The following is a 25,317-nucleotide window of genomic DNA, read 5'->3' on the forward strand; positions in this document are numbered from 1 at the left end:
AGGATTGGCTTCACTCCTAGTGAATCCCAGCTTCATCAAGTAGCTATTGATCCTCTCATACCATGCTCGGGGTGCTTGCTTCAGCCCATAGAGAATCTTCTTCAACCTGCATACATGAGATTTTCAATCATAAATCTCAAATCCTTCGGGTTGCTCCACATAGACCTCTTCTTTGATCGAACCATGCAAGAACGCGGTCTTGACATCCATCTGATGTAGGTTCCATCCTTGTGAAGCCACAAGGGCTATGATCAAGCGGATGGTCGTATATTTGGCAACAGGTGCAAATATCACATCATAGTCTATACCTTCCTTCTGGGAGAAACCATGAGCAACAAAACAAGCCTTATACTATTCCGTACTTCCATCTGCTGCAGCTTTATCTTGTAAAGCCATTTTGAAGTAACAATTGTCTTGTCCTGGGGTCTGGGAACTACTTCCCAGACATCATTCTCCATAATAGACTCATATTCTTTGGTCATAACATCCTTCCATACTTGATGCTTGACGGCATCTGAGAATGATGAAGGCTCATTTTTTATGATCGTGCTCATGATGGTCAGGTATCCCTGATACCTGTTAGGTTTCTTACTTTCACGGAAGGTTCCTTGGGGTGCAGCATGTCCTTCAGCATCATCAAGTATCCCCCTAAGCCATGAAGGCCTCTTCCTAGAAGAGGAAGGCTCAGGTGGATAAATAGGATCCATGGGTTCCTCCACATCAGGCATTGTTACATCATCTACCCATAGAGAGAGCTTCCACAATCGTACGATTCTTCTTTTCCGCCACACCATTCTGCTCATGAGTATGTGGTGTAGTAGTCTCCCTCTTCATGCCAGCCTCAGATATGCTTGAGTGAACCAATTGTAATATATCAGAGGTCTTGCTTTGGCTTGAGGGGAATGGTCCCCTTTTGAGCTTTCCTTCGGCACATCCTGGACATACACCTTCTTTCTCTACTCGGAATTCGGGCATCCCTGTCACCATTTGTCTTACACCGAGTAGAGCTTTATAATGAAGGGGGCCAAACCTCCGATGCCAAAGTTCGGACTGAAGAGATGTGTCATAAGACATGACACCTAGCGGACTTCCATCGGCCTGATATAATGAATCAACACGAAACCCAAGAGTAAAGGCATATTTAACATTATTTTTCCATATACGTACCTTGCCATCGCTGAAAGTTACCCTGTAGCCTTTGTCTTCCATTTACCGAGATGGACACCAGGTTATTTTTGAGGTCAGGTGCTTTTAATACATCCTGGAATTTCTAGCCTTCTTGAATGGTTGTCCTCTTCCTTGATTCCCAGCTCTCCTCTTACCTTTGCTATTGAATTTGTCATTCCTTTGATTGCCATCAGAGGGATTTTGATCATCATCCCGGTGTGAGTCCTTTCTATGAGGGCACTCCCTTGCATAGTGACCTGCTTTATCGCAGATGTAACATCATCCTTTTCTTCCACCCTTAGGTCCAACCTTTCCTTTTGATTTAGTCCCGAAATTATTTCTTTTCTTAGCATAAGAAGAAAAGGCAACAAGAGGACCTTTAGGCATGGGCATTTCTTGCTCTTCTACCCTTGTTTCTTCTTGAATGCATCTAGCCATTAATTCCTCAAAACCAGGAATTATATTATTGTTCAGAAGAGTAGTCCTGAACACGTACCATTCAGATGGTAATCCTCCAAGAGTCGTGAGTGCCATTTCTCTGTTAGTAATAGTCTCCCCAATAGATAGGAGATCGTTCTTGATCTCAATGATTCTTAAGAAGTATGCTTGCATACTCTCATCTTTACCCTTCTTGATTTCCCTCAGCTTATTTCTAAGAAACAAAACTTATTTGCATCATTAACTTTAAATAAACTCACCAGTCTATCGTAGATTCCTTGGAGGTGTCCAGTTCAGAGATGTAGGCCACCAAGTGCTTGTCGATAGAGTCCCGGATGATCTTCTTTGTTTTGACTTCTCCGTTTTTCCATTTGTTCCAGGCAACAACGGATGCATTTGATGGAGACTCAACAATATTGCCTCTTACATGGTCCAGCACTCCTTGATCTTCTAGGGTTAGATCGATAGCCATCTTCCATCCGTGATAGTCAGCTTTCTCACGGAGCTTGTCTTTGGCAGGAAAGAGTGTTGAGGATCCCATAGTTCTTTTAGGATAACCTTGCCAATCTTCTCTTCGGTGATTGCTCTTGCTCTTGCTCGAGCTTTGTCTTCACCTCAGCTCTGATACCGTTAAGTTATGGTATGTTCTATGCTTATAACAATTTACTTCTTTTTCTTGTTATATTCTACAGATTAGCAATCACATGTACATAAAGAAAAGTGCAGATAGAACATTAAACGATCGATAGAAAACAAGCCAAGACAAGAGACACAAGATGTGGCGGCTAGCCAGGGACAAACCCCACAATGTGTGGGGAAACCCCTTGATCAAATCTTCTTTTATCTTCAATAATTCAGCAGAGAGAAATAGTACAATAAATATGATTTATATCAGCAGTAGCAAACCCTAAATCAGCAGCATCTGCATTAGCAGCTTCATCATCAAAACTAGGGCAGTCGATATCTCACAAACCGACCGTCGGATCGGCTTGATTACACCACCAAAAGTTGCAGCCTTCAAAGGAGATTCAGATGAACCTACAGCACAGATCAGAAGAGGAGGTTTGATGGTCCACACTAGTCAAACTTTGGATCTGCAGTTGCAGCTTCAATTTCAGCAGCTTCCTTCAAACTAGGGCAGTCGATATCTCGCAAACCGTCTGTCGGATCAACTTGATTCCACCACCAAAAGTTGCAACCTTCAAAGGAGGTTCAGATGAACCTACAACACAGATCAGAAGAGGAGGTTTGATGGTCCACGCTGGTCAAAGTTTGGATCTACAATTGCAGCTTCAGTTTCAGCAGCTTCTGGCTTAACATTTGTGAGAGAGAGACCCTTTTCTGCGCAGTAGAGAAGAGACTCTTTTCTGCGCAGTAGAGAGAGAGAGATGTGATGAGATGAGTGAGTCCAAATGAGGAAAATCCTCCTGTATTTATACACAACGTTGGTGTTTGAATAGATGCGACTGTTGGGCTTCTGAGCCTACATGAGTTGTAGGTCGGCTTGATAATAATTCCATAATCGAAATAAATTCATATCTCCATAAATACTTATCGAAATCAGATGATCTTTAGATCAATCCTACACCTCTCGACGAGAGGAATCTAATAAAAATATTATTAGCCATGAATAAGATGACCCACATGAAGTTTGGCCCTAATTGCCAATTTAACAAGCATACTTTCGTGCAGAGGAAGATGTTACTTGAGAATCAGTTGTGGTCATACCAGATGTAGAAAGGGGAGCAAATAGATCACTTCCTCGATCGGTTGAAGGAGATCCGGAACCAACTGACTTCCATAGGGGTCACGCCAGATCAGGAGTTGATGGTGAGGACCGCACTAAATGCAGTCTCCGAGGAGTGGGAGACATTTGTCCAGAGCATACTCAGCAGGGTGAATCTTCCAGATTGGGAAGAATTGTGGGTGGCTCTTCACCAAGAAGATATGAGACAGTTGAGCAAGATAAGAAGTAGAGCAGCAAAGGAGTCTGGATCAAGAAGGAAGAGGAAGAGGATGCATCTCTGGCATCTGCATGGAAGCAGGAGAAGAGGAAGAGGATGCAGCTCTGGCATCTGCAGGGAAGCAGGAGAAGAGGAAGAGGATGCAGCTTTGGCATCTGCAGGGAAGCAAGAGAAGAGGAAGAAAAAGGACCTCTCCAAGGTTAAGTGCTTCAACTATGGCGAACTAGGTCATTATGCGAACCAGTGTTTGAGGAAGAAGACTAAGGGAGAGGCGTCTGACTCCAAGGCAGCGCCAACGAAGGCGGAAAAGGAGGTAGAGGAGGATGAGGATTATGCCATGAGTGCTCATGTACCTCTATAGAAAAGGTGGGAAGACATCGAGTTGTAGTCAAGAAGACTACAGGCGATGAGGGGCAGGATCCTTGAGGTACCCAAACTTCTTGGATTATACCTTGCTACGGGAGCCCCGAAGAGAGAGTAGTAGGACTGGCGGAAGTCAGTAGAGACGGATGCGGATGAAGCGGCAGAGAGAGCTTCAGCATCGGGAGTGTGTCTAGCCTGATAGGGATGTCAGTAGTTGGGTGGATCAGTTACTTACTTCTCAGTAACTGAGTTGCAGTGTAGTAGCACGATGTCGCATGTTGAGAGGGGGTTGCAATGCAGATGCAGTGTTGGGAGAAAGGACCAGCAACAGCGCGGATGTAGAGGGAGCTGCCTTACGGATGCAGCAGTGGCAGTGGCAGAGCCATGGACAGCAGTACAGGATGCAACAGTGCAGAGGATGTTGGGCGGGGAGGCCTAGCATCAGCACAGGTATCGGTGCCGTATAATCAGAGTGATGCTCAGTGTGGAGTATTACTAGAGCACAGTCCTCGCTAAGAGGGAGTGTTGATTTTGGGTAGTATCGGATGTGCTCAAGCCATGAAAATTGGTGGAGAGGTTAAAGTACATGATATCTCCAAGACCCAGAAATGGTTTGGGCAGATTCTAACCAGTTTGGGAGATATTAAAATAATTAATATTTTTAATGGAGTTCCTAAGTCTAAACTTGGGAAAAATAAAATATTAATGGGCATTAATATAAAATTGGGTTAAAAGGTTCCAAAAGTCATGGATCAATCCAAATCTAATCTTAGCCGTTGATTAGAGATTTAATCTCGGTTGTTGAAGGACCAACAAGAAAAGTATAAGAGGAGGCTTGAGGGTCAGTTGGAAGATACACCAGAGTGATCAGTCATTCGATTTACTAGAGCGGAGTTCGCTAAGTAAAGTCGAATCAGTGATCAGCAACGAAGGGCAATGAGTACTGGACAAAGAGGCAGAGATAGTGTCGAGAGACTAGCGCAAAGGCAAAGAGGCAGACGCAGAAGCCAAAGCAGGCCACGTAGAGCCCAGCGGAGATAGCATAGAGGCCATAGGGCCTGCATCATCCACGCAGAGGGCAGCAAGAGTGACGCAGAGGGTAGCAAAAGTGACGCAGAGGGTCCCAGAGGCTGCACAGTGCCTCAGAGGGCAACGCAAAAGGTTCTGAGGCTGACGCAGAACAGCAGAAGCCTGACGTAGTGCTTCAGAGTTGCTGGAAAGGGTTCCATATTACAGGTTTTCTGAATACCTATTTCCGAATAAAGAGGTATTACTATCGGTTATTTTTCTCTGTCGGGTGAGCTAGTTTGGCACCTAGTTGTACTCAAGGAAACACTGCATAATAATAAACCCTTAAAATTGTTGCACTGGTTTTCCCGCATTGGGTTTTTATAGGGACGAGTTGTCCAAAAATAACTGTGTCACTTGTGTGTTTTCTTTCAACTGTTAATCTGTAGATGTGGAGACTATATTGTGTTTATTTTGTTATTTATATTTTTTAAATAACTTGTTCAGAATTAACAAGTAGAAGAAATATACCAGAAGAATACAGATTAAATTTCTAACGGATAGACTTAGAAATTTCAACACCAACATGATATTTGCTACATCAAATAAGGTCATGCTAATGTTCTCGCCATTGTTTCAAACTTTCACGCTCTTTCTTTTAGAATTTAAAGTTAATGCAATCAATTTTGATTCAATAGATTGCATTGGTATAGTTCGCATCTAGAGAGACATCTGCATGTTCCACCCCTCCTAAGCTCCTCAAGCTATCCACCATCACATAGGTTGTTGTATCTTGTCCAGACTCCACTCCTTGTACATGTCACGACTGTAAAGCAACCTTTGCCACAATAATATAAATATATACAGTACCACCCTGTTTAGAAAATAAGGTAACTGAAGCCTCCAACACCTTTAACCATTACAAGTTATATCCAAAGCTAGCAGTTACAAAATTCTTTAAAAAAAAAAGTTCATAGGTTGTTTAACACAGAACAGCAGTCCCTGAGATTATGGCCAGATTCTACTGCTCTCCAATGACTTAGAGAAACAGATCTATAAGAGCTACCTACAGCATAAGCATCTCTTTTATTTCCTTCATGGTTTAAAATTCATACCCTTGAATGTGCTTGAAGAAATTCATTTTATCTGAATTTCTGTCCTAATTACCAGATAAAAATTACCTATGAAACTTCTCAAACTACCAAATACAACCTTGACCTTTGAACTGCTACTTCAGTTTGTTGCATACATGTTTTTTGGGCATAGAGTATACTCTGGAGTAACAGTTTGATTCACTCTTCATGAGAAACTTTTATTACTGCAATCTAAGTTATGAGGTCAAGCCATAATTTTCAGATGTCATGTATGCTATTTTTTTCAAAAACAAAAATAAATGTGGGACTGGTAAAGTTTCTAAAGAAATACAGATGAGCCTTCAGTAGACTTCATGCATGATCATGTTTCAAAACAATACCATCGTAAGGATAGCCAGTATCAAAAAGATACCAAGCAAGAATAAAGGAGATCATTTACAAAATCAGCATCAAAAGAAGAAAACAATTAGATTAAATAATGTAGTGTTGGGTTTTCTTTTCTCCCATTTTGTGCAAAATATTAACTTTGTAATATCCCCAATTTTGTGAGCATGAGAGTCACTAAGGAGTTTTGCCCAATTTTATTAATATTAATTAAAAAGGGGAAAATATTATTGGAGAAAGGTGGCTAGTATTATTTTATCGGAGAATAGCGGCAAATTATTATTTTATTAAATGGTAGCAAAAGTGGCTTGGAGGATTTGCAAGGGTTTTTCTCCTAATCTAATTGGAGATTTTGTGGTGATTAGCAGGGCTGAGTTGAGAGAATTCCTGGGGCCGAAATTCTACATTTCTGGAAGTGCACGGGGGCTAGAGGAATAGAGGTTGAGGAGAGATAAGGGTCTAAGATTGGAGGTATTCTTCAGGAGAGAATTTAGCCAAAGTTGGTAGAGATTTCTAGTGGTGGATTTGGGCTTAGTTCAGCAGTATCAGTTTTGTGGGGCGTTTTTTGGCCAAATTGGGCAATTTTCACTTGTTGGTGGTCACCGGGGGTTGGTGGATTCAGCCCAAACCCTTTCTGGGTTTTGTGGGTTTATTGAGAGGAGTCTCTGACTAGTTTTACAAAATTTTCCGGGTGATATTCGAGCCTGAAATCCTAATTCTTATAGCAGCGTAAATTGCTAGTTAACTGGGGAATTTGCACCATTTTGTGGGTTCAACTTTGGCTTGGAAATAGGCCAAATCTTTTCTAGGTATTTCGGGTTTTAAGAAAAGGAGTTTGCGGCTGCAATTTCAGAGCATTCCGGTCATTATTTTGAGCGGGACGATCAGTTCCATTCAGCAGCCCGCAATGGAGTTTCTGGGCAAGTTCGAGCTATAGATTTGGGCCAATTCCAGCACCTGATCTTACGCATTCTAACTTGGAGTTTGCATTTCTTGTTGTAGTAAGCCCACGTTCTATGGATTTCACCCTCTTGTACTTGATTCTCCATGCATAATTAATAAAATGGCTCAGGACTATTGCCCAGATTTTGGGGTTTTCTGATTTGTGCTCTTGTTCAGATTTTTGTTGTTGTATTTTAGTTCATGCATCTGTTATTTGTTGTAAATTTCAATTTGGAATATTACAAACTTCCTCTTTATAATACAATTAAATTTACTCATAGAAAGCAAAGGATTGCCTAGAAAGCCAATCCCAACATCCGAAAGAACAAAATTATGAAGGAAAATCACGGTTTCACTTACTGTGTCACTTCCAACATGTGTAACTGCAATTCTGTAACCTCGTGATCGCAATACTTCAAAGCATTCCCGTGTGCTATCCCATTGTTCAATATCCAACCACTTTTCTGATCCCATGCTCACATTCCGACTCTGCTTGTATCTGTCATGATTCCATCCTTATATGTAATAGTAATGCTCATAAAACACGTGTCAATGAGTTGAAAAAATGCAAACAGCATCTCAGGATGAAAACAACACTTAAGCTACTAAGTTGCTTTCATTTTTACTTGAAGTGATCCCACCACCTACTAATATTAAGTTTTACTGGTATAACCATCTGGTGAATTTGTGACATCAGTCTTCTAGCCAACCCTTACTTTGCCCATTATTTAGAAAAATGGCAGTGATTTATTCCAATATTTTAACTACCTTTTCCATGTGAACAACTTGCTATTTTTCAACATCTATTCCTGGGCATAAAATGTCCCAATCAGGAATGAGCCACTCTTGGATAATTTAATAGACTACGAAAGCTCTAATGTGTACAGAAAGGAGATTTGGAAATTCTATTTTTGCAAAGAGTGTGGTTTGGCAGCAAGCAGTGAGATGATTGGGTTTGTATTAACATGGAGTTGCGGGTTCAAAAAAACCCCAGGAGGCTGCAGATGAGGTCCGATGCAAGTCCTGGGGATAAAGCAACCAATGTCACACCAAATCTAAATCATTTAAAAGATAACACCATGCTAAAAAGCTGATAAAATATGCAAATGTATTATCTAAGGACAAAAGTTGAATGGAAGGAAGTACAAATTGTGCTCCTCGAGATATTGTCCTGAATTTGATTCAGACCTTTTTGTGCTGTCATTTGTGATAACATGAACTGATTGAAACCCCAGTGCATCTGCTGTACGAAAAACAGCAGATATGTTGCCCAAATCTGTTAATCCCTCCACTACCAGACAGATCGAATATGTTCTGTTCATTACCACTTCCCTGATCTTCTTTTTGCGTGTTTCAGCAATATAAGGATCAAGGGATTGAAGTACCTCTGAGCTAGACACTATTACATCTCCTGATTTAAATTTGTCCATGTACGGGAACCAGCAGCCTTTTCTATTTGTGCTTCCTGACAAATCCTGTGAATTAATAAAACAACAGCCAGAACCAGATTCCCGAATATCTGAGAATCTTTCCATCTTCATGAGTTTACTTGGCTCATTGACCCTTTTCTGTAAATTTTTACTCTTAACTCCAGAATTGTTGATGTGGCCTTCTAAAAGCAGTATCCTTTTGCTTCTTCCATCCATACTTGGCAGACCTTTATTTATCAAGCCCATACTAAAATTGGAGGAATCCATATCCAACTCTCCCAAACATATATCATAAAAGCTATCATCATCCCTAACCTGTCTCAACCCTGCTGCAGCTTCCGAATTCTGTGATTCAGATATCTCTGCATTTGAAAGATAATGAAACCCTGATTTAGAGCCAAAATAGGTACGCAACAAGTAAGAAGTTAAGAACAGTATTTTCTAGTGTTCATCTACTAATTAAGTGGAACTCCTGGAATATGATGATAAATATTTTTCACCCTCACAACTGCATATACAGAAAAGCAGAAGCCAAGGCAAACTCACTGGAAGTTGGACAAAACAATAAAGAAACCAAAACTTGGAGCACCAATAGGACAAGCAACAAGGACACTTCCTCATCTCAAATTCTGAGTCAAGTGGAACAGTCTAATGACAAACATTATTTCTCATCCTCACAATATGAAACATAAAGGAGGCATAAGGCAAGGCCAGTTCAATGGCAATTGCCTCCTCAAGAAAAACATGGTGTATAGAGAAAAGAGACAGCAAAATAAGGACGAGAAATAATTGAAGAATTTAAGGATGTAAACTATAAGCTCAGAATTTTTGTCAGACAAATCAAACAAACCAAAGGAGGAAAATTTGTTATTTCACCTGTTGCTCTGAGGTGATTCTCCTTCAGCATCAGTGCATTCCAGCAGATCTATTCCAGCCTGTGCAGAAATTGTTGCAATTTGGTAGAGTGTGCATTAATGAGGTTGCTGAAATCTTTAGTAGGCAGTAGTAAGATTCCTGCTTCCATGCATGCATGTGGTATCTTTAGATGGCACTGATCCCAATGCAAGGAAGCACATGCATGAGTTATTTGTGGAGAGTACAGATCCCAATGTTAAAGATGGTACATTACATGTTGAATTTGTTTATTCTATGAGGGCATAGTTCCCAAGGTGAGTAGGGTGCATGAGTTCATGCATCCAGTTTACTTCAGTAGGCGTGCCAATCTAGGAGATCATCCATGCATATGGGCACACTATTCTAGGTAATTAGGGTTAGGGTATGACTGTCAAGTGTGGTGCTCCACTGCATGTATCTAGATTCAATTTAACATCTCTCTTCTCTCATTTTATAAAACAAGCAGGACACTTCAATGAGATTGTTAGACAGATGAAGCTTTGAGCTAAAAGCACTGTAATTTCTTTCTCAGTCGATAAAGAGTAAAGTGATTGAGTGCAACAGATTTAGCTTGCTGTTCTATTTTCCAGTTTCCTGTGAATGTAGATTTAGTACTCATATATCTGCAGTTTTGACTTAACTAAGTGAGATGCTGTTTCTGCAATTTTCAAATTGACATAATTTTAGTGAAAGCAGATCTGTCATTTTGAGAGTTGTTTAAGCAGTTTCAGACTTAGCTGTAGGTCCTGTTCTGTTTTAGGAGTGCAGATCTGCCTAGCATGTACTGAAAATTCAACATGGTATCTGAGTTGTGGAGCATAGGTCTTCTGATCAATGTGTGGAGCATGAGTTGCTGTTCAAGGATTTCCAGGGCTGTGATGCCTAAAATCTCTGAACATTGGAGTGATCTGTCCCTGAGATAGGAACTTGGACCTGTTGTTGATTTAAAAGGGTGTTCTATTCTGATAATTTAATTCTTTTGCACATTCTTATCCATGATTTCATCATTAAGCAAATTACACAGAAGACATCAACACAAAGAACACAATGATTTACCCTGGGAAAAACCCTCATGAGGAAAAATCCAGCAACCTTTTCAATAGAGAATTCTTCACTTCAACAGAGATACATCTAAGTCAACAACTAGGTCAAACCTGGTCCATCCTCCTAGTCAAGTCAACTGGCCCATGCTCTGTTCTATCCTTCTTCACTCAGAAATTTGTACTATCAGCCTCAGATATCTGATTTACCATGCCTCAGATATGTGAGCTTCTATGCCTCAGAGAGAGATCCGAATTGGTGCTTGTGAGAGGTCCTATGTTGCGGAGGAGCGCCCCCACCCCCTCGAACCTGCTCCCGAATCGCACTCCGGGCGGGAGCGGCTCGGGAGCGCGCTCCCTTAAAAAAATTTGCGCTCCCTGGTCTGCTCGGAAGCGATTTAGGGAGCGATCGCTCCGGCGCTCCCGGAGCGATTTTTAATGCCCGGGAGCGATCGGGGAGCAATCGCTCCCGGGCATTAAAAATCGCTCCGGGAGCGGGTCGGCGGAAAAAAATTCCGCGGACCCAAAAAAAATTAAATTAAAAAAAAAAAAAAAAAAAAAAAAAAAAAAAAAAAAAAAAAAAAATGGTTTTAAAAGGCCAATGGACCAAAAAAATATTCATTGTTACTTCATTGAGCTTAAGTTTGGAGCTGGAGCAAGAGCAAAGGAGCGAGGAGCAAGTGCCAAGGAGCGAGGAGCAAGCCTGCAGAGGTAAGTAACTTAGTAATTTAGTTAGTTTAGCTGGTTAGATAGTAATTTAGTTAATTTAATTTAGTTTATTGAATTTAAAAATCATGTATTTAAATCAAATTAATAAATTAAATTAATTAATCCCAATAAATTAAATTAATTTGCAAATTCAAGAATCAAAACCCTACAAACATCAAACACCATGGACTTGGCTATATTTCTTGGCATTTTCCTCTTCCTGGTCCTTTTTATGGTTATTATGGTGCTGGAGAGTAGGAAACAGAGGGGCCAGCCTCAAACTGAAGAGGGGGATGAAGAAGCCGGAGAAAGTCAAATGGGTGAAAACCCCGGTGAGGAGGAGCTGGAGGAGGGTGAACATGACCCTCAAAAAACTAAACAAGACCAAACTCCATTGTGGAAATATGTTAACAGGGTTGAAATAGGGAGAGGGGGTGGAACCACTAAATTTCATTGCCCCCATTGCAACACTGATTACACAGGTTCATACACCCGTGCTAGAAGACACCTCTGCGGGAAAAGGCCATGGGATGGAGAGAAACAAATAGGAATCAAAACTTGTACAGCGGTGTCAACAGCGGAGAGAGCCAAATACATAAGGGAAGAGGAGGAAGCCCAATACAGAACAAAAAAATCAAGGGGTTTCTTTGAACCAAGCTCACAATCACAAAGAACTCCTTCAGCATCCTCCCAAGGCAGTGGATATGGACATGGAGGCACAAGGTCATCATCTTTAAGGCGTAGAACCATATCAGATTTCCTTGATGAGGGGTGTAGGAATGATGTGGATTCAAAAGTTTACAGGTTTCTCTATGCATGTGGGATACCATTCAATGTTCTTCGCTCACCTTATTGGCACGAAATGGTTTCTGCCATAAATGATGCCCCTAAAGGATACAAGAGCCCTGGGTATGACAAGGAAAGAACCGTTGGCCTTGATCATGAAAAAGCAAAAATATCACATTCTTTGAATAAAATGACAAGTTCTTGGACTGACCATGGGGTGTCCATTGTATCTGATGGATGGACAAATGTAAAAGGCAAGCCATTGATAAGTGTTCTTGCTGTGTTTGTTAGTGGTCCCATCTTTCTAGCTGCACATGATTACTCAGACAAGTTCAAGACCGCCATCAACATTGCAGAAGCATTACATGAAACAATTGAGCGTATTGGCCCATACAATGTCATCCAAGTCATCACTGATAATGCTCCTAATTGTAAGGCAGCGGGAGCAATTATTGAGGATAAATACCCCAACATATTTTGGTCTGGATGTTTGGTTCACACATTGAACCTTCTGTTGCATGATATTGTCAAAAACAAAAATGAACAATACCAATGGATTGGTAATTTGTACAAGAAAGGCAAACAAATGATAAAATTTATTACAAATCATAGCAATACCCATGGCCTTTTCCGCAGTCACTCGAGATTGGAGTTGCTGAAGATTGCGAAGACTAGATTTGGTAGCTATTACCTCACCTTCAGGCGCCTTTTGAAGGTAAGAGAGGCATTAGCTAGCATGGTATCAAGTCCACATTGGCAGGTGTTAAAGGAAAGGGCTACAAATGTAGCTAACATGGCAGGTTTTGAAATGGTGGAGGAGGCCGCTCTTGATGGGCAGTTTTGGACAAGTGTGAGGCAGGTATTGGATTTCACCAAGCCAATTTATCACATGATTCGGTTTGCAGATACAGACAAACCAGTGATTGGCGAGGTGTATGAGCAAATGGATACCATGTTGGGGGAAATAAAAGACATTGTTCATAATAGAGATCCCAACTTGTACAAACTGATTCATGATTGTGTGTGTGAACGGTGGAATAGGCTTAACCTTCCACTACATTGCTTGGCGTATATCCTTATGCCAAAATACTACTCTACATCTTGGTTGGGCCAACCTGCAGCAGGGGGTGGGGTTAGGACCAAACCCCATTTAGATCCAGAGGTAACTAAAGGATATTTGGAAGCATTAGAAAAGTTGGTACCTGACAGGGAGGAATGTGCAGCTGTGCGCCTTGAAATAGGCAGATACTTCAGTGGCACTGGTTTGTATGGTAACTTCCATGCAATGGACGACAAAGATAAATTTGAATCTCTCACATGGTGGGAAACATATGGTGGCCACGGACTTTTGCCAAAATTGGCAAAAAAAGTTCTTTCACAGGTTGTAAATTCTTCTTCTGCAGAGAGGTGTTGGAGCACCTACAGCTATATACATAATGTGAAAAGAAACAGACTCAATGAAAACCGAGCAGAAAGCTTGGTTTATGTGCACTACAACTTGAGGTTGTTGAGTCATTACTGTGATCGGGCTAATGAGGATCCCACATATAAAATTTGGGACAATCACCCAGAGGATGACAATTTGGAGGATGGCATTGTACATATTGAAGAACTAGAAGAGGAACTTGTAAGGGATGAAAATGAAGCAGCTGCAGCAGCCATGCCACCTCCACCTCCACCTCCACCATCCAGTAGCAGTGCTCGAGGTCCGAGTCTTGTTCCTTTGCTGTCGCCACCTCCATCTACACCCTCGCGTGGAGGTTCTAGTTCTGGTCGTCGGTCTGTGCGGGAGACTCCTAGAAGACCACCACGACCTGCTTATACTCCTGGAGACTCTCGTGGCAAGGGCCACATGTAGATTTACAGTTTACTTGTCTTTTTTAGTTTCTATTAGACTTTAGTTTTCATAACTGTTGAGTTTTGAGTCCTTGACTCTTGACTCTTGACTCTTTCATATCATAATGATATTTTTTGTAAACATTATATCAATGTGACAATGAAAATTTGAAGTTTGAAGTTGGGCCTTGGCAATTATAACTCATTGGTAATGATTGTGAATTATGAATATGATGCCTTGTGAAAGACTAAAGTTGTTTCATTTCATCTCATTATTCATGTTTCATTTTATAAATTTTTAACATTTCATATCATGTTAACAGTTAGAAGTTAGGACTTAGAAATATCTTCGATATTACTTCTTGTAATGGTTAAACTTAGCTTACAAGTACAACTTTGGTGATCAATGATGATAAATGTTATTGAATTTTCAATTCTGAAAGCTTGAAGTTGAAACTTTAAGATTGAATTTGATGAATCATGATTTATAAGACTCAATATGTTGCAGTTGTAATATGTATTTTACTAACTTGTGGACATGGTTGATGACGATTATAATTTCTAGATGATTGATGTGATATGGTTCAATGATCAATCTATGTTTTTTTATGTTTTTTATGTCTAATTCATCATTCTACATGTTTTTGTTGACATATATTATCAAAAATTAAAAAATATAAAAAATATATATATTTTTAAAAAATCGCTCCCGGATTCGCTCCCAAACCGGAGCTTCTGAAAATGGTCGCTCCCGCTCCCGTTTTCGCTCCCGCTCCCGCTCCCAAGTAACATTGGAGAGGTCGAATGCCTCTTATATATATACTTTTTGTTGGCCGAATGGGTGTGTCCTACAACTGAGCTGACTTGAACATTTGAGAGGCCGTCTTGACTAGGAGGAGACCGACTTTATTTTGGAGCCAAAAATTTAACCTTTAAAAATTCAATTTTTCCTCTTTTACAACTGACATGAAAAGCATGTCATTTTAATATTTCCTTTTTGACTCTAGCATGAAGAACATGCTTACAAATACATCAAATAGATTATGAAGACTAACCATAGTTACAAAAATCAACACTCCCTCTTAACTAGGGAGGTATTCATAATGACTATCTAGATGTTCTCATGTTGACAGAATTTCTCTATGAAAAGGTTACAACAAATCATCATCAACCTTGTCAGCATCTCTGACATCATCAACATGATCTCGTCAGCATCCACTAGTTGGAATCTCTAACACATTGTCAACATCAACTAGTAGGCATTTCTGACATCAGCATCATCATCATCTAACCATCGACATCCCCTATTTGCCATATCCTAGCTGGTACCTGACCCATGGCTTATCATTAGCATCTACTAGTCACCATAGACTAGTCAAGTTCACCATAACCCTCACGACATACTCTCTCAGAGTAATCAGTCCTCAAATTCAAAGGCCTCTCACTAGGCCAAGATGCTATGATACTAATTCAACCCTGTTGGGGAGTACTAGCAGGGACTCACTCAATCCTCCTGGGAGCATTTTGGGCCTTGATGCAGAAAGACCTCACTCAACCCTTCCTTGGGGAGTGATTGGGTCTTGATGTTGAAAGACCTCACTCAATCCTTCCTTGGGGAGTGATCGGGTCTTGATGTTGAAAGACCTCACTCTATGAAAATTCTGAAACGGAATCCTATTGCAACAACTGGAAATTATTCACCTAATTGTTGTTTTTAATTAACAATTTATTTACTGTTTCCTACAGCAAATACTGAATAACTCACATTGCAACCTACACACAAAAAAATTGCGGAAAAATAAACACTGGAAGAAATGCTAGCACACACACATAAATTTACACAGTTATTTTTGGACAAATGTCCTCGGAAGAACCCAAATTGGGAAAACCGGTGCAACAGTGAGGGTTTTAATTATTATGCAGCAGTGAAATCTGAGTACATCTATGGAAGCCCAACTGGCAATCCAAACAGCAAGAAAATCTGAGCAAAATACTAAAGGGAATTATGCAGTGTTGCGAAAATCGTTATCGGGATTAATTTGGCGAGGGGAAAAAATCGGGAAAAAATCGTGAAATACAAAAATATTCTTTTTTTTCAATTTTTTTAATATCTAAAGCATCTACAACATAAAATAAATACATTGACACATAAATATGATAAAATAACTAATATATAAGATGTGTAATATCATTTCTAGTGCTACATCACACATAACAGTGAATCATGTCCTGAATAGTCAGGCCTGACTCCTGAGTCCCAACTCAGCCTCAAAATATCAACAAAAAATATAATAATGTATCTCATATCATGAGCCATAATGTCATCTACAATGAAATGAACCAAATAACTAATATATTGATTTTCTCTGCCCCTCTTGCGAGAAAATGCAATAGCTTTCCCTCTAGATGTAGATGCTGGTGGAGTTGGCGGTGGGCTCTGTTGTGCTCTAGAAGCTGAAGAACTAGGAGCTACAGGTGGTAGACCACATCCTCTACTGGTGACAAGGGTAGCCTAGGTAGGTTGTGTCACCTCCTCCTCCTATTTCCTCCTCAACATCAAAAAATCGACAAAATTTAAGAAAAAAAAAAAAAAAAATGAAGAGTTTTTTCCCAAAAAATTGGGATTTTTTGAAAAAATCGAGATTTAATCCCGATTTTTTCATTGAATTAATCGTGCGATATTATCGGGAAAATGAAAAATTCGTGATTTTTCGATGTTATCGCGATAAAATCACGATTTTCGCAACACTGGAATTATGTGAAAATTTGATGATCTCGAATCCTACTATAGTAATTGATAATATTTTTTCTATTTGTTAAATTACTTCAACAAATGATTTGCAATTTTCTACAGCAAATATCAAAATACATACATTGCAGCCTTCACAAATAAAATTTTGCGAAAAGTAAATACAAGGAAAATACTAGCACATATATAACCATAGTGACACGATTAGTTTTCGACAAATGTCCTTGGGAAAACCCAATGTGGGAAAACTGGTGCAGCAGATGAGGGTTTCTTTTATTAATCTTCAGCAATAATCTATGTACAAGAAAAAATAGGGGAAGAATCACTGAGAGAAATTTACTAGTGAATTTCTCACACTCCACAGCGTTTTTCTGACCCCAAAGAGGACTTCCTGCCTCTTTCACTGGCCATTCTATGTCACCCTCTGTGTAGGCCCTGCGTCAACCCTTCTGCACTGATGATTTGCGTCCCTCCTCTGTGCTTCCCCCTCCAGATTTTTCCTGCACTCTCAAACTATGTTGATGCCCTCTCTCTCCCACCTGCAACTCACTCTCTGACTCGATTTTCTCTTGCCGAGCTTCAGCCACTGAGAAAAATCGATTTGCTTGAGAAATTGAGTATTTGCCCTGGTTTATTTTCCATCTCTGACTCGATTTTCTCTTGCCGAGCTTCAGCCACTAAGAAAAATCAATCTGCTTGAGAAATTGAGTATTTGCCCTGGTGTATTTTCCATCTACCTATCGCCTTCTTCTTATAATCTTCTGTTGGAGCACTAACGGTCAAGATTAAAACATAATCGATGGCTAAGATTAACTAGAAATCAATCCATGTCTTCTTCTAGAAGATTCTCACCATGACTTAATTAATACCCTTTAATTAACTAGATTTCCTAAGTTTAGACTTAGGAACCATTAAAAAAAAGTTAATTATTTTAATTAAGTCGTCTCTAAGTGGAATTTCTAGAAACGATTTATGTGTTTTGGAGGATACATGTATTCTAGCCTCTCCACAAAATTTTGTGGCTAGAACACATTCAATGCTACAAAAATCAACACTCCCTCTTAGCGAGGAATGTGTTCTAGTGTTGCAACCCACTGAAGCATCACTCTATCTCTGCATCATCTCCTGTCACGTTGTTGATGTCTGGCTGTTGCTGCCCACCAACAACTGCGTAACTCTGATATGTGTTGCATCTGTGCTGCTGCTAACCCTGTTGAACTGCTATCAACTACTGCATTTGCACTGCAACTCCCTCTCAACTGCTGTTGCTGAGAATCTATTGAAATGGATTCTCCACCATACCCATTTGTTCTCTGAACTAGATGAACTTAGCTCTCCCTAGAGCTTTTGTGAGTATGTCTGCTACCTGATCGCCTGTGGGGACATACTATAGCTGAACTGCCCCACGTTGAACACAATCCCTGATGAAATGACATTTGATATCAATGTGCTTCGACCTATCATGAAATACTGGATTCTCAGAGAGTTTTATGCAACTCTGATTATCACAGTAAACACTGGTCACTCCCATTTTCTTCGTGAAGAAACTCACCAACAATTTCCTAAGCCATATGGCTTCGCACGTAGTTGTGCTAGCCGCCATATATTCTGCTTTAGCTGAGCTCAGTGCTACTGAATTCTGCTGAGCTCAGTGCTATTGACCTCTGTTGAGCTCAATGCTACTGACTTCTACTTCTTGCTACACTAAGAGATCATTCTTGATCCAACGTTGAAGTAGTAACTGGAGTACTTTTCCTGTCCACTGAGATACCTACCCAATTTGCATCTATGAATCCGCTATACCTAACATCATCTCCTCGAGTATATTTCAACCCGAGCATGACTGTTCCCCAAACATATTTGAGAATGTACCTAGCCGCTGCCCAATATACCCTTTTCGATTCCACCATGAACTGACTAAGTGGATTACGAAATGACGAAGAATTAAGAGTGACCGAGATGCGAGGGGAAGACTTTTGCTTAACATTTCCGGAAAGACCACCTATTTGTTCGTTCACCAGGTTCGGCACGAAATCATGAATAAGCTCTACCGAGGATTGCCGAGCATTTGCAGGCACTCTCGCGCTGGAACTATGAACTTGAAGGGCAGGGGGCTGGGATTGCTGAGATTAATTGCTTGCATCGCTCGCTTTGATCACTGGCTTTGATTGCTGGTATTGACAGCGAAGCAAATGCCTGGCCTGGTGTTGACCAAATACATGAGTGACCAAATTAGTTGTCTATACAAGGTGGGGTCGACTTCCCTGTCCCCTAAGGCATCTATCTTTTTCTAGTTGGTAATCATGGGTGTTGCCATGGATCTGCAATCCTACATTTTGAACCTCTTTAGAATTTCTGTAGCATATCTCCCTTGCCCAAGGAAGATTTCCCCATTCTTCTTTCATACTTCCAACCCCAAAAAATAGTGCATCAGCGCCCTATCCTTCATGTCGAATTCTGCTGCAAGGTTCCTTTTGCAGTCCTCTATGAACCTCCATGATTCTGTCAAAGACAGATCATCTACAGATAAAACAAGAATGAGAGGCTCATTCTCCACCATCAGATAGTAGAGATTGGGATCTGCATCACTCTTGATGAATCCAAACTGTTGCAAGTAACTATCAATCTGCATACATGAGTGCACTTCTCATGAGTTTCGAAGCCTTCAGGCTGCTCTATGTACACCTCTTCTTCTATCACCCCATTCAAGAATGTTGTCCTGACGTCCATCTAGTGAATTTCCCATCCCTTCTGCATTGCTAGGGATATGACGGATCTGATAGAGGTATATATGGCCACTGGGGCAAAAGTCTTGTGCATATCCCTTTGCCACGAATCTAGCCTTATACTTCTCTACACTGCCATCTGTAGCGTACATGATCTTGTAGATCCATCTGGAACCTACAACTGATCTATCCTCTGGTCTAGGCACCACCTCCCAAACATCATTTGTTATGATAGAACTGTATTCTTCTACCATGGGATCCACCCACATCTGATGTTGTGTGGCTTCTTGAAAACTGGAGGGTTCTGCAACCTGAGCCACCAAGGCCTGGTATCTGTCAGGTTTCCTGCACTGCCTCTTGTCGGTTCTAGGAGCTCCGAAAAACTCTTTTGCGTCCTTCAAGGTCTGACGCACTTCCCTACTGGTCCTACCAATGGTGGTGGGAGATTCAATATGTTCCTCTACCCGTACTTGCAACTCTGTCTGTTGAGAACTTCCTGGATCTCCTGCCCCTGAGGAGATGTTGGTACTAGTCACTATACTCGAATCCTGTGACTGTCCCCCTACTTGTTCTACCTGCGGTCCCTGTTATTACTACACTAAAGGAACATCTGATGACTGATCTCCTACAGGCATCTCTCGATATTTTATGAAGGGTCTATCTCCCATGAACATTACATCTCGCCTCACTACAATCTTCCTGCAACTAAGAACATAGATTTTGTATGCCTTTTAGGTCTCGCTATATCCCACGAGATACCCCTTTTCTACAGTCTGATCAAACCTACTACGCTTCTCATCTGAAATGCAACAATAGAACACATTCCCAAATATCCTCAAATGACTTACCTCAGGTTTCTTCCCAGTGAAGACTCCCTCTGGCATTTACTTCCCTAAAGCTCTGTGAGGTGTCTTGTTTTGAATGTACATTGTTGTGTTGCATGCTTCTGCCCATTGGAATCTAGGCAAATCCTGATCATACAACATGGCCTTTTCTGCCCCGATTATAGTTATGTTCTTCTGCTCCACTACTCCATTCTGTTGCGGATTGTAGGGAGTTGTCCACTCCCTTTTGATACCTTCCTTTGTGCAGAAATCTGTCAAGTCTTTATCCGTGTATTCTCCACCATTATCTGAACGTAGTACCTTGATCTTTTTCCCTGTCATGTTTTCTACGAGAGCCTTGAAGTCTTGAAACCAATCAAAGACCTCATCCTTGGTCTTTAAGAAGTAGATCCAGGTTTTTCTGGAATGGTCATCAATGAAGACGACGAAGTACTTTGTTGATTTGGGGTAGCATCGGATGTGCTCTAGCCATGAAAATTGGTGGAGAGGCTAAAGCACATGAAATCTCCAAGACCCAGAAATGGTTTTGACAGATTGTACCGGGTTTGGGAGATATTAAAATAATTAATATTTTTAAGAGTTCCTAAGTCTAAATTTAGGAAAAATAAAATATTAATGAGCATTAATATAAAAATGGGTTAGAAGGTTCCAAAAGTCATGGATCAAACCAAATCTAACCTTAGCCGTTGATTATAGATTTAATCTCGGTCATTGAAGGACCAACGAGAAAAGTATGTGAATAGTCTTGAGGGTCAATTGGAGAACACACCAGAGTGATTAGTCATTCATTTTGCTAGAGTGGGGTTGCTAAGCAAAGTTGAATCAATGATCAGCAGCGAGGGGCAGTGAGTACGAGGCAGAGAGGCAAAGACAGTACTGAGAGACTAACACAGAAGTAGGGAGAGCAAGAGCAGTAGCCAGTTCAAGCCCAGCAGAGACAGTGCAGAGGCTAGAGGAACTGCGTCATCCACACAAAGGTCGTTGGAGTGACGCAGAGGGTCCCAGAGGTTGCGCAGTGCCTCAAAGGGTTGATGCAGAGGGTCCTAGGGCTGACGCAGGTCAGCAGGAGGCTGATGCAAAGGCCAGAAGGGCCAACGCTAAGCTTCAATTGTGCCGGAGAGGGTTTCGTGGGACAAGTTTTTTGAATACCAGTTTCCGAATATAGATGTATTGCTGTCGAGTATTTTTCTCTGTCGGGTGAGTTGGTTAGGCAAACAGTTGTACTCAAGGAAATACTGCATAATAACAAACCCTCTGAATAGTTGCACCGGTTTTCCCGCATTGGGTTTTTCCAGGGACATTTGTCCAAAAATAACGGTGTCACTTGTGTGTTTGTTTTCTTTCAGTTGATGATCTGTAGATGTTGTGACTGTATTGTGTTTATTTCGATATTTAAATGTATTAAATAACTTGTTCGAATTTAAACAAGTAGAAGAAATAAACCAGCAGAATACAGATTAATTTTCTAATAGATAGACTTAGCAAATTCAACATACTCGCCACCACTAAGAGCTCTAGTGAACATAGGGCCAAAAATATCTGAGTGTATCAATTGCAACATGCCATTGGCTCTGTTGTCACTTCTGGGAAATGCTGCTTTTGCGTACTTTCCAAGTACACATCCTCGGCATAGATCATCGTGCTCGGTGCTGAACTAGAACTCTTGTTATAGTCTCTCTGAGCATCCTGAGTGCTCCATGGTGCAAGTGTCCCATCTCCTGTGCCATAGTTCATTCAACTCCTTCCTACTATTGTTATCATTACCTATCAGTGCCATTGGAGAATCGATCTACAATCTATATAGCCTATTGCTTCAAGCTCCAATCTGTCTCACCTTCTTCCAGGTAGGATGCTTGACATATAGTTTCTTTCCCACAAAGTATACATCGTATCCCTTGCCCTGCAACTGGGACACTAAAATTAGGTTCATACCTTCTGGCACATGCATTACGTTCGTGGCGCTAGTACTGGTTCCTGCTTCCGACTGAAAATCTATGGTGCCTCTCCCTACTGGAGTACACTTACTTTTGTTGCCCATAGTGATCTAGAAGTCCATTTGCTCCTCTTGATAGCTCAAGAAATATTCTCTTACTCCAGTCATGTGAGTTGAAGCTCCGCTATCAATATACCAGACACCAGCTAAAGCCGATCCTGACATACACGCAAACTCATCTTCCAATCTGGAAGATAATTCTAAGGCTTCTTGATTATCCATAATTTTTTGTGTTATTTCCTTCCCAACACTGAATTTGTTGCTATGCATGGAAACTGTTGCACTAATCCCTCTACCTCTGACAAATCGCGATCCTATAACTTTTATTCTCTATCGACTCACTCAGAGAATTATTTTCCCACGAAAAATTTGCTTACCTAGCAAATGGACTGCGCAGCCTCTCTGGGGTTTCGAAGTGCTACCTAGGCAATGCTTTTTGAAATCCTTCTTTCATCTGCAACCGAGCTCTTCCTACTTTACTAGTGCTTTGATACCATGTGAAAATTCGGTGATCCTGAATCCTACTACAGTAATTGATAATATCTCTTCTATTTGTTAAATTACTTAAAGAAATTATTTGCAATTTTGTACGGAAAATATCAAAATACATACATTACAGCCTTCACAAATAAAATTATGCGGAAAGTAAATACAACGAAAATAGTAGCACATATATAACCATAGTGACACAGTTATTTTTGGACAACTATCCTCGAAACAACCCAATGTGGGAAAACCGGTGCAGCAGATGAGGGTTTCTTTTATTAATTTTCAACAATAATTTCTATACAAGACAAAATAGAGGAAGAATCACTGAGAGAAATTTACTGGTGAATTTCTCACACTCCACAGCGTTTCTCTGACACCGAAGAAGACCTCTTGCCTCTTTCGTTGGCCTTTTTGCATCACCCTCTGCATAGCCCCTGCGTCAACCCTTCTACGTTGATGATTTGCATCCCTCCTTTGTGCTTCCCCCTTCAGATTTGTCCTGCACTCTCAAACTATGCTGATGCCCTCTCTCTCCAACTTGCAACTCACTCTCTAACTTGATTTTCTCTTGCCAAGCTTCAGCCACTGAGAAAAATCGATCTGCTTGAGCAACTGAGTATCTGCCCTGGTGTATTTTCCATCTACTTATCGACTTATTCTTATAATCTTTTGTTGGAGCACCAATGACCAAGATTAAAACATAATCAATAGCTAAGATTAACTAGAAATCAATCCATGTCTTCTTCTAGAAGATTCTCACCATGATTTAATTAATACCCTTTAATTAACCAGATTTCCTAAGTTTAGACTTAGGAACTGTAATATTCCTAATTAGCCATGGCTAATTGGAATATTCGATTTTGCTCAATTTTGCCTTCTATAGTTATTAATAAATAAAAGGGTGAGGAAAGGGGGACATAACTCACTTTTTGAATAAAGTCACTCCCTAGTAGCACAACGTTGTGACTTAAAAGGGGAGCCAAGGGGGCCAAAGGACCACGTAGAGAAGGGGCCCACGTAGACACTTGGAGGGACTGCGCAGATGGAGAGGAACACGTGGCAAGAGAGAGGCTACGTTGGAGGAGGTGGGCCTTAGGGTTTTGAGAGAGGCTAACGCTATAAAGGAGAGAGGAGCCTCCTCATTTTGGCATTGGATTATGTTGCATTTGAGCTAGTCACTTCGACTTAGAGCACGCTGGCTGTTTAGCCTGTCTGCAGCACTGTTTAGTGCATCGAGTGTCTCCGTTCGGAGATCTCACCCTTAGCCCCAGGGACTTCGAGTGCCTGCTCGAGCAAGGTAGTTACATCAGTGTTTTGCAAGGGGATCGATTTTTGGAGTTGAGGAGCTGAGCATTTGATGACTATGCAGTCTTGAGAGAGGAGGACGCGGTCTCTTTAAGTAGTAGCTCCGGATTGGGTTTATGTGGAGGATTTGAGCTGGGAGATTGAGCAAGGGATCAGCCCTTACATATTGGAGGATTTTGGCAGAGTTTTGGAGGGTTCTATTCAGTGGCAGCGCAGAGCCTTGATGGACAGCGTAGGTCCTCAAGGGGGTGATTTTCGGGGGTAAGCTATTTTAGGAAAGCTTTCTGGGTTTTTCTAGGTTTATTGAGCAGAGGCTGATTCCAGAGTTTCAGCATTTTCTGAGGAGGGGGGCAACCCCAAATCCTCACTTGATACCAGTAGTAGCAGCAGCACAGCAGTTCTCCGGCAACTTGGACGCAGTTCAGAGAGAGACGATTTCATTACCATTCTGAGTGTATTTCTTCACTTGCCTTGTGCAAGTTGAGGCGCTATCTTTCTGATCACCTCCTGTACTCTTTCCATTACTCAGTATAATAAAATGGCTTAGCATTTCTCTCTTCATTTCTTGAGTATCTGCTTATATTCCATGTTTACATTATTGTATATTGCACTAATGTTATTTTTATCTCTTTGAGCTTCCCGACTACTATACCACTTGTGTATTATTTGGTTGGAGTTTGCTTGGGTTTGAAGGATATCCCTGAAAGGGGATATTACAGTGGTATCAGAGCACAGATCTGGCTTAGCCTGTGGAGCTAGCAGTCTATGACACCGAGGGAGAAGCCCTAAATCTGTTACAGAGGTAGGAAATACAGAGATACTGAGCATAGGTTGGAGAACACCTACGGAGAGGGAGACTATGTTCGGGTGGTGAACACAGAACAGGAGGAGCCTATGGTGGACGCAGGACAGGAGGATCCGATGGCAGATGAGGACAGGAAGAGATTTGCGGACATGCTCCTCAAATCAGTACGAGACCTGTCAAGGCAAATCGAGGTGATGGGGCAGAGATTCACGGCAGTAGAGGCTAGACAGCGTGAGAACCCACGGGTTTTCCAGGTTGGTGAGGGATCGGGTACATCCCACCATTTTCCAGAGCAGGGTGCCACTCAGCGTGATACTACTCAGCAGATGGCCTCACATGCCCCTACCCACT

General features: G+C 41.2%; 1 protein-coding gene across 3 annotated transcripts in view; it reads right to left on the reverse strand.

Moving 5' to 3' along the window:
* The window catches only part of LOC149222722 (tRNA/rRNA methyltransferase (SpoU) family protein), a 279,828-nt gene that overhangs the window by 235,246 nt on the left and 19,265 nt on the right, over positions 1–25,317 (reverse strand). For all 3 annotated transcript variants that reach the window (XR_016249442.1, XM_089385602.1, XM_089385603.1), the window contains exons 2-3: positions 8,549–9,152; positions 7,721–7,859 (exon numbers count right to left, since the gene is read on the reverse strand). Coding sequence is in view for 2 of the 3 variants with exons in the window: in XM_089385602.1 (XP_089241728.1) it covers positions 7,721–7,859; positions 8,549–9,152 (743 nt within the window). In the remaining variant the exon portion in view is untranslated. The remainder of the gene's footprint in view (positions 1–7,720; positions 7,860–8,548; positions 9,153–25,317) is intronic.

This window comes from Pinus tabuliformis, chromosome Q (genome assembly GCF_031772625.1).
Source record: "Pinus tabuliformis cultivar Carrire ecotype Pingquan chromosome Q, CPIR1, whole genome shotgun sequence".
In the NCBI taxonomy this organism is placed as follows: Eukaryota; Viridiplantae; Streptophyta; class Pinopsida; order Pinales; family Pinaceae; genus Pinus; species Pinus tabuliformis.